At 41.3% G+C, this 14,918-nt stretch overlaps 1 protein-coding gene across 1 annotated transcript; it reads left to right on the top strand.

Annotated features, from left to right (window-relative positions):
- Positions 1-2,370: 2,370 nt before the first annotated feature.
- LOC129653702 (olfactory receptor 8A1-like) lies at positions 2,371-3,324 on the top strand. The gene has a single exon (XM_055583415.1). It carries the CDS (start codon positions 2,395-2,397, stop codon positions 3,322-3,324), a length of 930 nt encoding a protein of 309 aa, XP_055439390.1. The 5' UTR covers positions 2,371-2,394.
- The last annotated feature ends 11,594 nt before the right edge of the window (positions 3,325-14,918 follow it).

Genomic DNA, 14,918 nt, shown 5'->3' with positions numbered 1-14,918 from the left:
ATCCAAAAGATTCAAAGACTCTTACACTTAGATAAGAAATATGGTTAGTGCCAGAGTTACTATTCTTATAGAAATAATTTATTAATAATGTTATTATTCTTATAGGAATCAAATGACACCACACATTTTGAAGTGCTACAGTTAAAAAATAGATTACAAAATTTTTTAAATTCTATATGCTGATACACATGTAAGTATATATACACTGATAAGATGTAAAAAGACAGTCTAGACTGTTGTTAGTCTCCAAGAAGCAGGAAAATAGCATTGTATTTTTGCTTCTTAGTGTTTCTGATTTCTTACAATGCATATATAGTGCCTTGATAATTTATTTAAAAATCTGAAATTGTTAATAAAAATTGTCATTTATGTCCAGAAATTCAATAGATTAAGTTTACTAAATAATAACAAAGTGTTGCAACCTACAGAAAAGCAACATAGTTTACTGAAAACAAAATAGACTGGTAGTCAGAAGTTCAAAGTCTCATAACCAGTTTTGTGCTTGTAAATTTAGCTTTTAAAGGCTAAGTTTCCTAGAAAATAGGAAAATAATGCAATATTCTTTTTTATTAGCTATGCACAATCTAAAACACCAAGGATAAAGCATGTTCTACCACATCATTGTTTAGAGCTCTAGGTGTGCAGGTTTATAAGGCTACATGCTTGGGCCAAGGAAAGAGCTCATAATCAGAAGAAAGCAGTTTCAGTTCCAAGTCCTTGATAATTAGGAAGCCCCAGGAAAATCACTTCTGTCTGGCATTTCAGTTTCCTCCATATGAACATAGGAATGAAAATTCAACTCTAGACATATTTTTCCTTATACACAAAATTGGTGGGAGGAGTTAATGAGATTGACTTTTGACTAGCATTACATAAAAGTTATGTAATAAAAGGACTTCCCTGGTGGCTCAGACGGTAAAGCATCTGTCTACAATGCAGGTTCGACCTGGGTTCGAGCCCTGGGTTGGGAAGATCCCCTGGAGAAGGAAATGGCAATCCACTCCAGTACTATTGCCTGGAAAATCCCGTGGACAGAGGAGCCTGGTAGGCTACAGTCTATGGGGTCGCAAAGAGTCGGACATGACTGAGCAACTTCACTTCACTTCACTTCACTTCATATAAAAGTTAGTAGCTGTAAAAGTGAGCAAAGAAAAGAATGCAAATTTAGGGTTTTAGCTTAAGAAATATTTATTTCAGAAAAGGGATATGTATAGCAATGATGATTCATGCTTCTTATAGCCATGTGTATAATGTGAGTACTTTGTCAATGAGGAGATAATGGCTTTATATTATGAACTGAAAATAAAAACAACAACAATAGTAAAAGTAGCTATTGAGCCCTACTCTAGACCTGTGGTCCCCAATCTTTTTGACATCAGGGAATGGTTCTGTGGAAGACAATTTTTCCATGGACCCGGGCAGCGGGAGGATGGTTTGGGGATGATTCAAGGGCACTACCTTTATTGTGCACTTTAATATTATTACATCAAGTCCACCTCAGATCAAGAGGCATTAGATCCTGGAGGCTGAGGTCCCTTCTCTAGATGATGCTAAGTGCCGGGACTGAGGTCTCAGCACAGATGGATTAAATGAGAACCTCTGTAGACCACAAAGAATTCCAGACACCTAATGACACATCACATTTTTATGGAACTGGCTTTTTGAAAAATATTTTCTAACTATGTATTATCCAATTTTATTTTTACAACCACCTTAGGAATTGATATCACTAATTTCATATTTCAGATATAGAACTAACTTGTAACTCAGTGATACAGTTGTAACCACCATATCACCCTGACACTAAATCTGATTGAGACAAGTTTTCATCTGTTCACAATCAGTGAATATTTAGGACTTCCATAGGCCACAGGGAAGTTTCATTTCAGAAGCAAACTACATCTCTAACTACAAAATATGAATTCTACTGCTTGTTATCTACAGGATTGAGCTTCTCAGACTTGAACCTGCATCAGCCTCACCTGGAGACAGTATGGTACACTGATCACTGGGCCCCATCCCAGAGTTCCTGACTTGGGAGGTCTGGGGTGAGGCCAGAGAATCTGCAGCTCCAATGTCTTCAGGCGATGCAAGCAATGCTGGTAAGGGACTAGACTTTAAGACCCACTGCTCTAGGATATTTCAGAGACATGAATACGGTAAAAGTTCTGGATCTTGTTCCATTTTTCTTCTCATCTCTATGACCTTTGAAATACCCAAGGTCTGGTCTTCCTCCCAAAAAAACAGTAGGATGAGGGAACATTCCTCAGAAAGGATATCAGGATCCCTCTGCTGGTCCCAAATGCTCAAAACTAGCTTCACCAAGCAGTGCAAGAAGCACCCTTTCAGGTAGTTCTTCTCTCCCATCCCCGCAGGGCCCCCAACCAGAGGAGAATGGCTACAGAAAATCACTCTACAGTGACAGAGTTCATTCTTCAGGGTTTGACAGATCGGCCAGAGCTTCAGCTCCCACTTTTCTTCCTCTTCCTTGGGATCTACTTGGTCACCATGATAGGGAACCTGGGCGTGATAACACTGATTTGTCTGAATGCCCACCTTCACACCCCCATGTACTACTTCCTCAGCAACCTGTCCTTTGTGGATCTCTGCTACTCCTCTGTCATTACCCCTAAGATGCTGGTGAACTTTGTGTCAGAGAAGAACACCATCTCCTATGCAGGGTGCATGGCCCAGCTCTACTTCTTCCTGGTGTTTGTCATTGCTGAGTGTTACATGCTGACAGTGATGGCCTATGACCGCTATGTTGCCATCTGCAGACCTTTGCTTTACAACATCAACATGTCTCATCAAGTCTGCTCCCTTCTGGTAGCTGGGGTCTATGCCATAGGGTTCATTGGTTCAACTATAGAGACTGGCCTCATGTTGAAACAGTCCTATTGTGAACACTTCATCAGTTATTACTTCTGTGAAATCCTCCCCCTCATGAAGCTAACCTGCTCTAGCACCTACGATGTTGAGATGACAGTCTTCATTTTTGCTGTATTCAACTTCATAGTCACCAGTTCAACAGTCCTAATTTCCTATGCCTTCATCCTGTCCAGTATTCTCCGCATCAGTACCACAGAGGGAAGGTCCAAAGCCTTCAGCACATGCAGCTCACACTTTGCAGCCGTGGGGATTTTCTATGGAACAACCGCCTTCATGTACTTGAAACCCTCCACGGCCAATTCCCTGGCCCAGGAGAATGTGGCCTCCGTGTTCTACACCACAGTGATCCCCATGCTGAACCCCCTGATCTACAGCTTGAGGAATAAGGAGGTAAAGGTGGCCATCCAGAAAACTCTGAGGGTAAAATCCTTTTGATACAAATGTTATGATTCTTTCTCAGTTTTAAAAATAACTTGTTATGAATCCCAGAGGGGAGCACTCCAAATGCTCACCCACTTGGGTTTGGAAACAGTCCCTTCTCTGCCTGGCTGGGTGACTGCTCTTGCCCCCTCTTCCTTCCCACCTTCTGTTTCCTCCCACTTCTGTTTGAAGCCAGCTGGTGTTAAGTTGGATGAAGCACAAGCTGGAATCAAGATTGCCAGGAAATATATCAATAACCTCAGATATGCAGATGAAACCACCCTTATGGCAGAAAGTGAAGAGGAACTAAAAAGCCTCTTGATGAAAGTGAAAGAGGAGAGTGAAAAAGCTGGCTTAAAACTCTACATTTGAAAAACTGAGATCATGGCAACGAGTCCCATCACTTCATGGCAAATCGATGAGGAAACAATGGAAACAGTAACAGATTTTATTTGAGGGGTGGGGGGCTCCAAAATCACTGCAGATGGTGACTGCAGCCATGAAGTTAAAAGATGCTTGCTCCTTGGAAGAAAAGCTATGACCAACCTAGACAGCATATTAAAAAGCAGAGACATTACTTTGCCAAAAAAGGTCCATCTAGTCAAAGCTATGGGTTTTCCAGTGGTCATGTATGGATGTGAGAGTTAGACTATGAAGAAAGCTGAGCGCCAAAGATTTTATGCTTTTGAACTGGGGTGTTGGAGAAGACTCTTGATATTCCCTTGAACTGCAAGGAGATCAAACCAGTCAATCCTCAAAGAAATCAGTTCTGAATATTCATTGGAAGGACTGATGCTGAAGCTGAAACTCCAATACTTTGGCCACCTGATGTGAAGAACCTACTCCTTGGAACAGATTCTGATGCTGGGAGAGATTGCAGGCAGGAGAAGATGGGGACGACTGAGGATGAGATGATTGGATGGCATCACTGACTTGATGGACATGAGTTTGAGCAAGCTTTGGGAGTTGGTGATGGACAGGGAAGCCTGGCATGCTGCAGTCCATGGGGTCACCAAGAGTCGGACATGATTGAGTGACTGAACTACTGACTGATGTTAAGTTCATCTTTTCTCTCATTGAGAAGCATTTTCTCTATTCTGACCCTTTGGCAAACTCTATTCTCTTAATTGTAATTTAATATATGTTTTAAAATTTCACAGAATCAGAGAACCAACAGTGGCTACTGGGATGGGGGGTGGACATGACAGCCAGGGGATTAAGCTCACAACTATTATATATAAAATACAGAAGGAATAAGGATGTATGGTACAGCACAGGGAAATAAACTTATTTATGGTGACTTGGAAGCAACCTAGATGTCCATCAGCAGATGAATGGATAAGAAAGCTGTGGTACATATACACAATGGAGTATTACTCAGCCATTAAAAAGAATACATTTGAATCAGTTCTAATGAGGTGGATGAAACTGGAGCCTATTATACAGAGTGAAGTAAGCCAGAAAGAAAAACACCAAATACAGTATATTAACGCATATATATGAAATTTAGAAAGATGGTAACGACAACCCTGTATGCGAGACAGCAAAAGAGACACAGGTGTATAGAACAGTCTTAGGACTCTGTGGGAGAGGAGGGGGGATGATTTGGGGGAATGTCATGGAAACATGTATAATATCATATAAGAAACGAATCGCCAGTCCAGGTTCAATACATGATCTTGGGGCTGGTGCACTGAGATGACCTGGAAGGATGGTACGGGGAGGGAGGTGGGAGGGGGGTTCAGGATGGGGAACACGTGTATGCCCATGGTGGATTCATGTTGATGTGTGGCAGAGCCAATACAATATTGTAAAGAAATTAGCCTCCAGTTAAAATAAATAAATTTAAATTAAACCAAAAAAAGTGACCACAAAGAAAGAAAGAGAAAAAAAAAGTGTATTAACTATAAAAATACTGAATAACTTTGTTGCATGTCTGAAAGTAATAGAATATTATAAATCAACTACCTTTCAATTAAAAATTAAACTTTCATCATTAATTTGAGAGTCATTCACTGTTTAATTACCTTCTGTGTAGAAAACATTGCTCAACCAGTTCCTACTTATTTGCGTTTGCATGGGTGTGTGTTAAGATGATTCAGTGGTGTCCAACTCGGTGTGACCCTATGGAGCATAGCCTACTGGGCTCCTTTGTCCATGGCAAGAATACTGAAATAGGTTGCCACGCCCTCCTCCAGGGAATCTTCCCAGTCCTGCTATAGAACCCATGTCTTTTTAGGTCTCCTGCATTGGTAGGTGGGTTCTTTATCACTGGCTTCACCTGGGAAGCCATATTTGCCCTTGGGAGTACACAGAGCAGAGAGCAATGAAATTTAGAGTCACCAAGAAGTAATATTTAGAGCTTTCTCATCTAGACTTCCTTGTCCATTTTCTTTGACTTCTCCCTACTTTTTTTCACCCAAGAACTTCTACCTGGTCCTTTCATGTGACTTTTTAGTCATGATAATAATAATGCCACCCATTACCATGTTTGGGGGCATCTACTCTGAGCCACACAGCTCTTCTAAATGCTTTGTATGCCTTATTTCAATTACACTTCATAATAGTTAAGTACCACTGTTTTCCCCATTTCACTGTGGAATTTGATGTAGTAAATTGCTCAAGGTCACACAGCTGATAAACAAAGACTTGAGAACTCAAACCCAAGTCTAAGTGACTCTGTAACCCACACTTTTGGCTCTCAGTCATCTTGCCCTTTGCTTTATGCTGTTGTTCCCTCTGAACAGCAATTAACTCTGCCCTAATTGTGCTCTTCCAATCTCAAATGTCTCCTATAATCATTTCCTCAGATTCTCCCCTTTCATCTTCCCTAATTTCTTCACATTTATCAGCAACTTCTTTTTATAACTAAGGAAAGTTTACACTAGAGTGACCAGCTCAGCAGTTCACCAGACACTTTACCAGTTTTAACTCTGGAAGCCTCCACCCTGGGAAACGCTTCTGTTCCAAAAAACCAGGGTGACTGGTCACCAGGTTACATGCTGCTACAACTCTCTTCCCTGCTTAACTAACTCAGAGATCTACTGCCTACCTCAGCCAGTAAATCCAGTGGCCTTGAGACAAAGTTTCTCCCCACTCTTCTTGCTTTATTCCAATATCAAGGATACATTTTAGACTTAGCAGCCTGATATGATGCATAAGATTGATAGATCCTTCTTGTTATTTCTAGCTAATTCTGGTGTTCTCTTGTATCGATCAGTGGTTTATTATCAGAAATGGACATAACTCCAGTTTTCTCAAGCAGAAAGGCAGTGAATAAGGGAATAACTTGCTTACAGTTTAGTTAATGACTAAAGAAAGGGTGAGGCTCCCTCCTAAGTGACTTCATGTTAGATCTGACCCACAGCTGCCACTTATGACCACTGCCATCATGTAAAATGGCCCTCATACTCACAAAATTGCTAATAAATAACTGAGCTCTGGGATAGAGCATCACCTGGAAACTTGTTAAAGATGCAAATTTGAGGTTTCTGCTGCCAGTACTCAATACTTAAAGAAGGCCCCGTCCACAGTCACAGCTTGCCCCATCCACCTCACACCTCTTCTTCTGTCCCACTCCACAAGCACTCCATCCATACCTTGACACACAGCCATTCCCTGGCCATCCTTTGCTCTGGGGGTGAACAGCCAGCTGTGTGGTCTGCCTCTAGGGGATGGGACTTGGAAAGAGACCTGCTGCTGCTGCTGCTGCTAAGTCGCTTCAGTCGTGTCCGACTCTGTGCGACCCCAGAGATGGCAGCCCACCAGGCTCCCCCGTCCCTGGGATTCTCCAGGCCAGAACACTGGAGTGGGTTGCCATTTCCTTCTCCAGTGCGTGAAAGTAAAAAGTGAAAGTGAAGTCGCTCAGTCGTGTCCAACTCTTAGTGACCCCATGGACTGGCAGCCCACCAGGCTCCTCGGTCCATGGGATTTTCCAGGCAAGAGTACTGGAGTGGGGTGCCATTGCCTTCTCCAGGGAAGAGACCTAGTGAATTATAAAAGTTCTTATATGACCTGAATACAAGTCCTTTGATATTGAACATCTTCCCCTCTCTGTGTCTTGTCTTTTCACTTCTTCAATAGTCTATTTCCAAGAATAGAAGTTTTCATTCTTAAGCCCAGTTGTCATTTCTGGTCTTTTATGGTGGGTACTTCTGTGCTTAATCTAAAATCCCTTAGCCTATACCAACATCATGAAATTTTTCATTTTTCTTCAGAAGTTTTAAAATGTTTGCTTTTACCCTTAAATCAATTATCTATTTGATTATAACCTTTTAATATGAAAAAAAATTAATATATACAGAGTAAAGAGAAGAGTTGTCTAAACATCCATATACCCAACAGCCAGCTCAACAATTATCCACATTTTGTTCTTCTTTGATTATCTCTATGTCCACCCACCAAATATAGTATATTTTAACCATTGCATCTTCAAATATTTTTTGTTTATTCTCTTCCTTCCTGGACTCTAATGACACAGTTGTTTAGACCACTTGAAATTGTTCTACATGTTACTGAGGTTGTTTGCTGTTTTTCTGTGTGGTTTAGTTTAATAGTTGCTCTTTCAATAATCTTTTCTTCTTCAATGTCTAACCTGCTCTTGCATGTGTGTGTGCTAAGTCACTTCAGTCATGTCTGACTTTGCGACCCCTATGGACTGTAACCTGTCAGGTTCCTCTGTCCATGGGAGTCTCCAAGCAAGAATATTGGAGTGGGCTTCCATTTCCTTATCCAGGGAGAATGGCCATCATCAAAAAAAATCTACAAACAATAAATGCTGAAGATGGTGTGGAGACAAGGGTACCCTTCTACACTGTTGATGGGAATGTAAATTGGTGCAACCACTATGGAAAACAGTATGGAGATTACTTAAAAAACTAAAAATAGAGTTACCATATTGTGCAACAATCCCATTTTTTAATATAAATTTATTTATTTTAATTGGACGTTAATTACTTTAAAATATTGTATTGGTTTTGTATACCTGTGGCGGATTCATGTTGATGTATGGCAAAACCAACAATCCCATTTTTTAGTATATATCTGGAGAAAAACATAATTTGAAAAGATACATGCACTCCAGTGTTCATTGTAGCACTATTTACAACAGCCGGGACATGGAAGCAACCCAAATATCCATCAATAGAGGAATGGATAAAGAAGATGTGGTACATATATAAAATGGAATATTACTCAGTCATCAAAAAGAATTAAATAGTACCATTTGCAGCAACATGGATAGACTAGAGATTATCATACTAAGTTAAGTAGGTGAGACAGAGAAAGACAAATAACATGTTATCACTCATATGTGGAATCCTAGAAAAGAGTACAAATGAACTTATCTATAAAACAGAAATCGAATTACAGATATAGAAAACAAAATGGTTATCAGTGGGTGGTGGAAGAAGGTATAAATTGGGAGATTGGGATTGACATATACACACTCAGTTCAGTTCAGTCGCTCAGTCATGTCCGACTCTCTGCAACCCCAAGAACTGCAGCACTCCAGGCCTCCCTGTCCATCACCAACTCCCAGAGTTTACCCAAATTCATGTCCATTGAGTCGGTGATGCCATCCAACCATCTCATCATCTGTCCTCCTCTTCTCCCCTTGCCTTCAATCTTTCCCAAAACCAGGGTCTTTTCAAAGGAGTCAGCTCTTTGCACCAGGTGGCCAAAGTATTGGAGTTTCAGCTTCAACATCAGGCCTTCCAATGAACACCCAGGACTGATCTCCTTCAGAATGGACTGGTTGGATCTCCTTGCAGTCCAAGGGACTCTCAAGAGTCTTCTCTAACACCACAGTTCAAAAGCATCAATTCTTCTGTACTCAGCTTTCTTCACAGTCCAACTCTCACATCCATACATGACCACTGGAAAAACCATAGCCTTGACTAGATGGGCCTTTGTTGGCAAAGTAATGTCTCTGCTTTTTTAATATGTTATTTAGGTTGGTCATAGCTTTCCTTCCAAGGAGTAAGCGTCTTTTAATTTCATGGCTGCAGTCACCATCTGCAGTGATTTTGGAGCCCAGAAAAATAAAGTCTGACACTGTTTCCACTGTTTCCCCATCTATTTGCCATGAAGTGATGGGACCAGATGCCATGATCTTAGTTTTCTGAATGTTGAGCTTTAAGCCAACTTTTTCACTCTCCTCTTTCACTTTCATCAAGAGACTCTTTCATTCTTCTTCACTTTCTGCCATAAGGATGCCATCATCTGCATATCTGAGGTTATTGATATTTCTCCCAGCAATCTTGATTCCAGCTTGTGCTTCTTCCAGCCCAGCATTTCTCATGATGTACTCTGCATATAAGTTAAATAAGCAGGGTGACAATATACAGCCTTGATGTACTCCTTTTCCTATTTGGAACCAGTCTGTTGTTCCATGTCCACTTCTAACTGTTGCTTCCTGACCTGCATACAGGTATCTCAAGAGACAGGTCACGTGGTCTGGTATTCCCATCTCTTTCAGAATTTTCCACAGTTTATTGTGATCCACACAGTCAAAGGCTTTGGCATAGTCAATAAAGCAGAAATAGATGTTTTTCTGAAACTCTCCTGCTTTTTCGATGATCCAGCGGATGTTGGCAATTTAGAGAAATGCAAATTAAAACTGCAATGAGATATCACCTCACACCAGTCAAAATGGCCATCATCAAAAAGTCTACGAACAATAAATGCCAGAGAGGGCAGGGAGAAAAGGCAATGCTCTTGAACTGTTGGAGGGAATGTAAATTGATACAGCCACTATGGAAGATGATATGGAGATTCCTTAAAAAACTAGGAATAAAACCACTACACGACCCAGCAATCACACTCCTAGGCATCTACTCTGAGGAAACCAAACTTGAAACAGATACATGTATCCCATTGTTCATTGCAGCACAATTTACAATAGCTAGAAAATGGAAGCAACCTAGATGTCCATTGACAGATGAATGGATAAAGAAGTTGTTGTACATATACACAGTGGAATAATACTCAGCCATAAAATGGAATGCATTTGAGTCAGTTTTGATGAGATGGATGAACCTAGAACCTATTATACAGAGTGAAGTGAGTAAGGAAGAGAAAGATAAATACCATATTCTAACACATATATATATGGAATCTAGAAGAATGGCACTGAAGAACTAGGGCAGCAGGAAGAAAAAGACATGGAGAATAGACTCATGGACATGTGGAGAGGGGAGGAGAGGGTGAGATGCATAGAGAGAGTAACATGGAAAGTTATATTACCATATGTAAATAGATAGCCAATGGGAATTTGCTGTATGGCTCAGGAAACTCAAACAGGGGCTCTGTAGAAACCTAAAGGGGTGGGATGGGGAGGGAGATGGGAAGAAGGTTCAAAACGGAGAGGTTATACGTATAACTATGGATGATTCGTGTTGAGGTTTGACAGAAAACAACAAAATTCTGTAAAGCAATTATCCATCAATAAAAAAATAAATAAATATAAAAGAATACTAGAGTGGTTGCGATTTCCTCCTCCAGAGGATCTTCCTGATGCAGGTATCAAGTAGACAACTCTTATGTATCCTTAACTGTAAGTTTAGTTCAGTTGCTCAGTCATGTCCAACTCTCTGAGACCCCAAGGACTACAGCATTCCAGGCTTCCCTGTCCATCACCAACTCCTGGAACTTGCTCAAACTCAAGTCCGTTGAGTTGGTGATGCCATCCAACCATCTTATCCTCTGCCATCCCCTTCTTCTCCTGTCTTCAATCTTTCCCAGCATCAGGGTCTTTTCCAATGAGTCACTTCTTTTACTGTGAGTGGAGTTACAGTTCGCTAACTGTAGGTGGAGTATACTACAAAAAACATCGAATAAGTATGTTCTATATCCAAAACTAATATAATATTGTATATCAATTACACCTCAATAAAACATTAAACTTTCAACAGTGAGTTTGAAATTCACCTTTTTATTAATTTCTATGTATAAAAGCATCTATCTCTGCTTTATTGACTATGCCAAAGCCTTTGACTGTGTGGATCACAATAAACTGTGGAAAATTCTGAAAAAGATGGGAATACCAGACCACCTGATCTGCCTCTTGAGAAATTTGTATGCAGGTCAGGAAGCAACAGTTAGAAGTGGACATGGAACAACAGACTGGTTCCAAATAGGAAAAGGAGGACGTCAAGGCTGCATATTGTCACCCTGCTTATTTAACTTATATGCAGAGTACATCATGAGAAACACTGGGGTGGAGGAAGCACAAGCTAAAATCAAGATTTCCGGGAGAAATATCAATAACCTCAGATATGCAGATGACACCACCCTAATGGCAGAAAGTGAGGAAGAATGAAAGAGTCTCTTGATGAAAGTGAAAGAGGAGAGTGAAAAAGTTGGCTTAAAGCTCAACATTCAGAAAACTAAGATCATGGCATCCGGTCCCATCACTTCATGGCAAATAGATGGGGAAACAGTGGAAACAGTGTCAGACTTTATTTTTCTGGGCTCCAAAATCACTGCAGATGGTGACTGTAGCCATGAAATTAAAAGACGCTTACTCCTTGGAAGGAAAGCTATGACCAACCTAGATAGCATATTCAAAAGCAGAGACATTACTTTGCCAACAAAGGTTCATCTAGTCAAGGCTATGGTTTTTCCAGTGGTCATGTATGGATGTGAGAGTTGGACTGTGAAGAAAGCTGAGTACAGAAGAATTGATGCTTTTGAACTGTGGTGTTGGAGAAGATTCTTGCAAGTCCCTTGGACTGCAAGGAGATCCAACCAGTCCATTCTGAAGGAGATCAGCCCTGGGTGTTCTTTGGAAGGAATGATGCTAAAGCTGAAACCCCAGTACTTTGGCCACCTCATGCAAAGAGTTGACTCATTGGAAAAGACTCTGATGCTGGGAGGGATTGGGGGCAGGAGGAGAAGGGGACGACAGAGGATGAGATGGCTGGATGGCATCACTGACTGGATGGACGTGAGTCTGAGTGAACTCCGGGAGTTGGTGATGGACAGGGAGGCCTGGTGTGCTGGGGTTCATGGGGTCGCAAAGAGTCGGACACGACTGAGAGACTGATCTGATCTGATCTGATGTATAAAATATTACTTAATTTACAATCTACTTTTTGCACTTGGGGATACACAAGCCAGAGAGAGGTGGAATGAAAGTCTCCAACAAGTGATGTCCAGAACCTTCCTCATCTAGACATCTTCCTCTTCTCTCCTTCACTCCTCTCTAATGATCTCTATATAAGGACTCCTACTTGATCCCTTCATGTAACTGAGTAACAATAATAATGATATCAGCCACTAACATGTTTTTCAACGTTTACCTGAGCCCTTAAACTCTTCTAACACTTTATATGCATTACTTCAATTACACTTCACAACAGTTAAGTACCACTGTTTTCCCCATTTCACTATGGAAATGCAGTTTAGTCACTTGCTGAAGGTCACACATCTGGTGAACAAAGACACTGAGAATCAAGCCCGAGTCTAAGTGACTTTGGAGCCCACACTCTTCACTCTCAAATGTCCCCTTTGTTTAACCTGGCACCTCCTTTGAACAGTCAATCACACCTGCCCGAATTTTGCTCTTCCAATTTCAAATGCCTCCTAAAGTCAGTTCCTCAGATCCCCACCGTTTATCATCTGCCCTAGGCTCCCCACGTTTATAGGCAACTTCTTCAGAATAAATAAGGAAACAGAGTGACCAGCTCACCAGGTTTCCTGGCACTTCACCATTTTTCTCACTGGAAGCCGTACCTGGGGAAACCACTCAGACCTAGACAAACCAGGATGATTATAAATTGCTGCCAAATCACTTTCTGCTTAATTAACTCTGAGATCTACTGCCAGCTTTGCTCAGTAAATCCAGTGGCAATAGGACAAAATTTCCCCCCACTCCCCTTTCTTTGTAACAATATCAAGGATACGTGCTTCAGACTCAGCAGCCTGACACTGTGCAGTGGATGTATAACATTTTCTCATGTCTAGCTATTTTTTGGTATTCTGTTTTATCAATCAGTGATTTATAATGATAAACATATAACTCTACTTTTCTGCAGCAAAAAGGAATAAATACAGTGAATGACTTGGTTAGAGTTGATTTAATGACTAAAGAAAGTGTGAAGATGCCCGCAAAGAGACTTCAAAATTGACGTGACTCCCAGCTGCTACTGTGACCACTGCCACTACAAATAAAGACTCTCATAAAAGCCACTCAAAAATCAGTAAACAACTAAACCCTGGGATCAAATATCACCTGGAACATTGTTAGTATGCAAATTTTGGATCCCTGTTTCACATCTACAAAGTTACTGAGTGGTGTCCAGTAATCTGTGTTGTAATAGATTCCAATATAAACTAAAGAGTGAGAACCACCTCACGCCCACCTTTCAAATCTCACCAAAAAATACATTTAAAAATTCAGTTCAGTTCAGTCGCTCAGTCGTGTCCGACTCTTTGCGACCCCATGAATCGCAGTACCCCAGGCCTCCCTGTCCATCACCAACTCCCAGAGTTCACTCAGACTCACGTCCATCCAGTCAGTGATGCCATCCAGCCATCTCATCCTCTGCCATCCCCTTCTCCTCCTGCCCCCAATCCCTCCCAGCATCAGAGTCTTTTCCAATGAGTCAACTCTTCGCATGAGGTGGCCAAAGTACTGGGGTTTCAGCTTTAGCATCATTCCTTCCAAAGAACACCCAGGGCTGATCTCCTTCAGAATGGACTGGTTGGATCTCCTTGCAGTCCAAAGGACTCACAAGAGGCTTCTCCAACACCACAGTTCAAAAGCATCAATTCTTCGGCGCTCAGCCTTCTTCACAGTCCAACTCTCACATCCATACATGACCACAGGAAAAACCATAGCCTTGACTAGATGAACCTTTGTTGGCAAAGTAATGTCTCTGCTTTTGAATATGCTATCTAGGTTGGTCATACTTTCCTTCCAAGGAGTAAGCGTCTTTTCATTTCATGGCTTCAGTCACCCTCTGCAGTGATTTTGGAGCCCAAAAAAATAAAGTCTGACACTGTTTAACTGTTTCTCCCATCCCTTCATGGGAAATAGATGGGGAAACATTTAAAAATTAGTGGGAACTAATTCATATCCATGGCTCAAGCTAGAGGGAACACTGGGATATGAAATTTTCAGCTTTTTACCTGAGTAGAATGAGGGTAGAATGCATATGGAAAGAGCTATTCCCAACTATCCACTCTACCTACTTTTCCTTGAGAGGAAGGCACTCCACACTGGGGAGCACCATTCTCACTCCCTGTGAGGAGTCACAGGCCCCTGAATCATCGAATTGGAAATGGCCCTTCCCTCTTTCCTCTACAAAATATTTATGTATTTAAACTTGTTTTTTTTTCCCCCATCCAGTCTCTTTTGGTTGGTGTATTAAGGGGAAATGGATTCCCAGACAGCTCAGTGGTAAAGAATCCACCTGCCAATACAGGAGACTTGGGTTTGATCCCTGGGTTGGAAAGGTCCCCTGGATGAGGAAATGGCCACTGACTGCAGTATTCTTGCCTGAAGAATCCCAAGGACAGGGGAGCCTGGTGGATAATAGTCCATGGGCTCACAAGGAAACAGACACAATTACAAAGCATGTCTTAAGTCAAGAGCAACCCTGAAA

The sequence above is a fragment of the Bubalus kerabau genome, chromosome 5 (assembly GCF_029407905.1).
Source record: "Bubalus kerabau isolate K-KA32 ecotype Philippines breed swamp buffalo chromosome 5, PCC_UOA_SB_1v2, whole genome shotgun sequence".
NCBI lineage: Eukaryota > Metazoa > Chordata > Mammalia > Artiodactyla > Bovidae > Bubalus > Bubalus kerabau.
Note: the sequence above shows the minus strand (reverse complement) of the source record. Positions and strands in the feature narration are given on the sequence as shown.